The 5,000-nt window shown below is 33.7% G+C and overlaps 1 protein-coding gene across 1 annotated transcript in view; it reads right to left on the reverse strand.

Annotated features, from left to right (window-relative positions):
- The window catches only part of LOC125041377 (multidrug resistance-associated protein 1-like), a 68,403-nt gene that overhangs the window by 26,379 nt on the left and 37,024 nt on the right, over window positions 1-5,000 (reverse strand). Inside the window, 2 exon segments of the mRNA XM_047636276.1 lie at window positions 1-31; window positions 1,462-1,682. The exon segment at window positions 1-31 is cut by the window's left edge and continues 43 nt beyond it. Coding sequence (XP_047492232.1) covers window positions 1-31; window positions 1,462-1,682 — 252 coding nt within the window.

Raw genomic sequence — 5,000 nt, forward strand, 5'->3', positions numbered from 1 at the left:
CTCCTTTTCTCATCAAGAGATTTGATGGCTCCTTTCAGATCAGTAATTTAATTCTTCACTAGGGATTTTATATGTATGGACACAAAAAAGCCATCACATTAACAAACTTTTACCTACTTACCTACCTATCTAAATTTAACACACTCACACCCTCACTCACACCCCTCCCTCTCCCTCTTTCTCTCTCCCTCTTATTCTTCTTATTATTATTATTCTCATACTCACTCTCATTCTCTCACTTGCTATTGTTTTGTAAAATGTCTCTACACATAAATGACTCACTCTCTCTCTCTCTTTCTCTATCTCTATCTCTATCTCTATCTCTATCTCTATCTCTATCTCTATCTCTATCTCTATCTCTATCTCTATCTCTATCTCTATCTCTATCTCTATGCCTATGTCTCTGTCTCTCTCTATCTCTCTTTCTCTCCCCTTATTTCACCTTTCCTTGAGTTGTCAGGATTTTTTTCTATCTACTAATGTTATCAATATCGATACTGTTACCATTATTAGAGACATTATGATCACCATGTTATAGATATTACTAACAACAAATGAGAAGAAAGAAAATATTTCTGTTAATCAAGGAGCCATTTATATGTGAAGACAATTCATAAGCTAAACTCACATTGGGTATGGCATGTATGTACATGCCGTCCCCAGTGGCTATGGATGATTTATGTTCAGATTAATAGAGGTTCTCCACCCTCCCAAGTGGACACTATAAACACAAACACACACACACACACACACACACCCACGCACGCACGCACGCACGCACGCACGCACCCACACACACACCTCCCTTTCAATCCCAAACTTGGCAACCTAATCATAAACTAGATTTCATTTGAAAAATATCCAAACCTTTTCTCACTACAGTTCTGTTCTGGGAAGCCAAACTCTTTTCAAACAAAAAAAAGTAAATAGATTCAACAACACCTATAATGTGCAAAAGGGGAAAAAAAAAAGGGCAAAAGCATACACTTTCTTTACCATGTGTGTGTGTGTGTGTGTGTGTGTGTGTGTGTGTGTGTGTGTGTGTGTGTGTGTGTGTGTGTGTGTGTGTGTGTGTGTGTGTGTGTTTGTGTGTGTGTGTGAATTAAGGATATTGTGTGGATATGTTTAGGGTCCTACATCTGATTGGTATTTTAGCTGAGATTGGGTGCTGGTGTTGTACAAAATTCCATTTTTTGTTTATGATCATGACATTCATATCATGAATGTATGGGTATTCATGTGAGCAAAATTGTGTCTTGTAGAAAATGATTACAAGTTTTATTTCTAGTAGTAGTCTGATACATCATGCAAACATTTCTCCTTGTACTGGTGATACTTTCAGATTACTGTGTGTGAGCCTATGACCAAGGGTGCTGCATGCAAATATGCAAGCTATCAGTCAAATTGAAAGCTACAGGCACAAAGAGCATGCTCTTATACTCACAAAACACATTTACATACCGTGAAAAAGCACATTAGCCAAGACCTGAGTGTCCAAGGCAAGACACTATCCAGAGTGTCGACATCCTTGCCAAAACGATTAACCAAACGGCCAATGGGATTTGTATCGAAGAACTGCATTGGTAAATGCATGACACTACAAAGAATGTCTGCATGGAGTTTGGCACTGGCATCAAGAGCACCAAATGATAGAGTGAATGCCCCCAACAGGATGGCAAGAGCTGAAGGATATACATATGAGAAGTATTATTAAATAAATCATAGCTTGCAAAACACAACCCTGAAAAAAGTAAAAATGATCTCCAACCACTTCTGATTCCTTATTATCATAAGAACTTAATCATTTGCATTTTAACTGATTTGCCCCCCAAAAAAAGACTATTTCAATACATGGCACAAAGCCTATATATTAACTGTATTGGTCACCCTACAGAATTAATTGCTAGATAAAAATTTCTGGTAAACATCCTCTACTTTGACATGGACAGTGGTTGAAAAGAAAAATGACATCCTGTCTTCACACTCATTTATAGCCTTGAAACTCTCCCCATACACTTTATATAGGACAGTCACCATGTCCCTCTTCCAGAGTACAGTAGCTGATTTGGTCATATACTAATTTGAAGTTCAAATCCATTTATTCACACTGTGTAAACAGTTTATAATCAAACTTGTTCTTCTGAATATTAATACTACAAATGGGGAACACTATAATGTTAATGATCTAAAGGGACTTATTATCAGGGGATCAGTCTCTGTGTGACTGCATGCATTTTCCAAGTTCAGTAGTTTTATTAGTTCCATATTGATATGGGATAGATGCTTTAGTATGGAAATTGAAGTTTTCTGTCCAATGTCATCTGTTACTGATTAGTTTATATTTGCTGCAAAAGGATATAATGATAAAGTTTTACTTAAAAATATTATGCTAAATAGTGATAATTTGCAATACAGTTTTAATACTTTACATCCTCTCCAAAGTGCTAATGTCTTCAAATCAATCAAATTTATATGATGCCAATTTTTTTACATTATTACACAGGGCAGGTCTCATTATCAATTATGAACATTAAGCATGAATAAATGGATTATGACAAAACATTGTAAATGAATCATTCAACTACTTAGCTATGGAAAAGGGTGTGCCTTCTTTACCACTTTAGCATATGGTAACTATTGTTTTGGACAATTCTTAAGAAGATAAAAAAAAAAAAAAAAAAAGGACTTCAATTTCTTAACAGGATAAAAAAACAAAATGGAGTCTATCGTGCATGGCATTACACTGGTGAAGGTGAATCAAGATTTTTTTTATTTGATTGCCATCCACGTCTGATAAGAACATACAAAAAAACACCTGTTTCTGGCCAAGAGATAAAAATGCTGGATCTCCAATAACAATTTCTTTTGTGTTCTTTTAATACCTGTCGACATAAAGCTCTCCTATTTTTACTTTTCTAGAATAATGGTTCCAAGGAAACCTACTCTCAGCAAATTACTCATATGAATATGATGTTAAAAGTTAGTAGTCTTAGGGTTGACCCCTAAGAATACTAACTTGGAACCTCAGCATTTTTGCACATGACCGAAATCCTGTATATATGAAAAAAAAACAAAAAAAAAACGAATCAATCCTGAAAAAAAAAATATAATACATAACACAGAATAAAATCAGTAGTATCCATACCTCTTAGAAAAGACCCATAATGTAACTGAAGACTTTGATTTTTCACCACATAAGTATTATTCTTCTTACAAGAGCTTACCTCACATCATCCTAATCATCAATCACCAACCAATACTTTAAAGTACAATGATAGAAGTAGAAATTTATACTTCTAAATAGTTCAAAATGATAAAGAATACAGATATCACGAGAAGCTAAACTGAATGGAATTTAAGGACACCAACAAAGGAGAAATGCCTAGGTCTGGTTAAGCCTTCCAATAATCAGCAAATTTCACAATCATGCATTTTATAAACTCATTTCTCAATATAATTTCTACATTATGATATACCATTTATCTAAAAATTCTACTTAAATCTTTGTACTTTTCTAAATGACATTCATGCCCAAACTTCTACATTATTCTCCTACATCATGCAGCAACCCAAGTTAACCAATACTACATCCAGAACTACAAACTGCAGAAAAAGAAAGCAATGCCAAGGCACACACACAGTTCCTTATTTGAGTCTTGTTATGTTATATAATTGCATCATGAATGATGTAATAAAAAAAAATTATATCCAAGTGTAGTTGGTGCTTACTATTTCAAATCACCCACAACAGTATATCACAGATAATAATGATAATATTAATAATAATAATAATAATAATAATATCAATAATAATAATAATAATAATAATAATAATAATAAAAGAAAGTATTAGTGAAACTTACTTTTAAAATCCAACATCAAACTGGAAAAATTGTTCACACTTAAAATGTGACCACACAGTATGCACACAGAACTATGTGCTTATGATTTTTACGTCTGTTTTAAAGTTAGTAATAAAACTTCCCATGAGGTTATTGAGAACCCAACTAATAAAAAGTAATAAGGAACTTATGCACATTCTACATACCTGTGGTGCAGCTGTTAGAAATTATGACCAAAATCTAAAGACACTATTCCATGCAAATCGCACACAAAAAGGACAGAATAACTATTAAACAGTTGTAGCTACCTTCCAATTAAAGCTAAGAAAACTACTACCGAAAAAATTAAACCAAAAAGAGATTCAAAGGAGCCTCAAATTATGAAAATGCAGCCACACAAGATGTAAAATGCACACCAGTCAGTCTAACATTTAGCAAATTAAAAAGAAGAGATTAAATGGACCATGACCTGATCAAAATGCAGTCATACATGACAAACAATCTCTTAATTATAGTTGGGTTGCATGATCATTAAAGTCTAATGAAAGAAGAAAGTCTTAACAAGGAATACAACATTCAGGGTAACAAAAATGCTTTTGTAAACATTATGACATCACAAAATACATGGATCTTTTTCACACACAGAACAAGCGACATAAATATCCATTCAGCTGGAATATACTCACTTAGTTCCCTATTGTTTCTTCATTTGATATTTATTTATTTATCTATTCATTTATTCATTATTATTATTATTTTTTTTTAGCAAATTTCGCATCCCCTCTTTTTGACCACTAATGCATATTTTTTTTGGAAAAATAAAATAAATAAATAATAACTACAAAAAAAAAAAAAAAAAAAAAGCTGCTCTTCCCTTGTACCTTGAGCACTTTTGTATTACATTTTTCTTAAAGGTCTCCTTAGCCTGGAACTCTTTCTGAGATAGTGTGTGTAGCATAAGTGTGATGTGCATATGGTGTATTTAATGTGGATAGTGTGCATGTTATGTATGTGGGGTGTGTGTGTGTGTGTGTGTGTGTGTGTGTGTGTGTGTGTGTGTGTGTGTGTGTGTGTGTGTGTGTGTGTGTGTGTGTGTGTGTGTGTGTGTGTGTGTGTGTGTGTGTGTGTGTGTGTGTGTGTGTGTGTGTGTGTGTGTGT

The sequence above is a fragment of the Penaeus chinensis genome, chromosome 3, assembly GCF_019202785.1.
Source record: "Penaeus chinensis breed Huanghai No. 1 chromosome 3, ASM1920278v2, whole genome shotgun sequence".
Taxonomy (NCBI): Eukaryota; Metazoa; Arthropoda; class Malacostraca; order Decapoda; family Penaeidae; genus Penaeus; species Penaeus chinensis.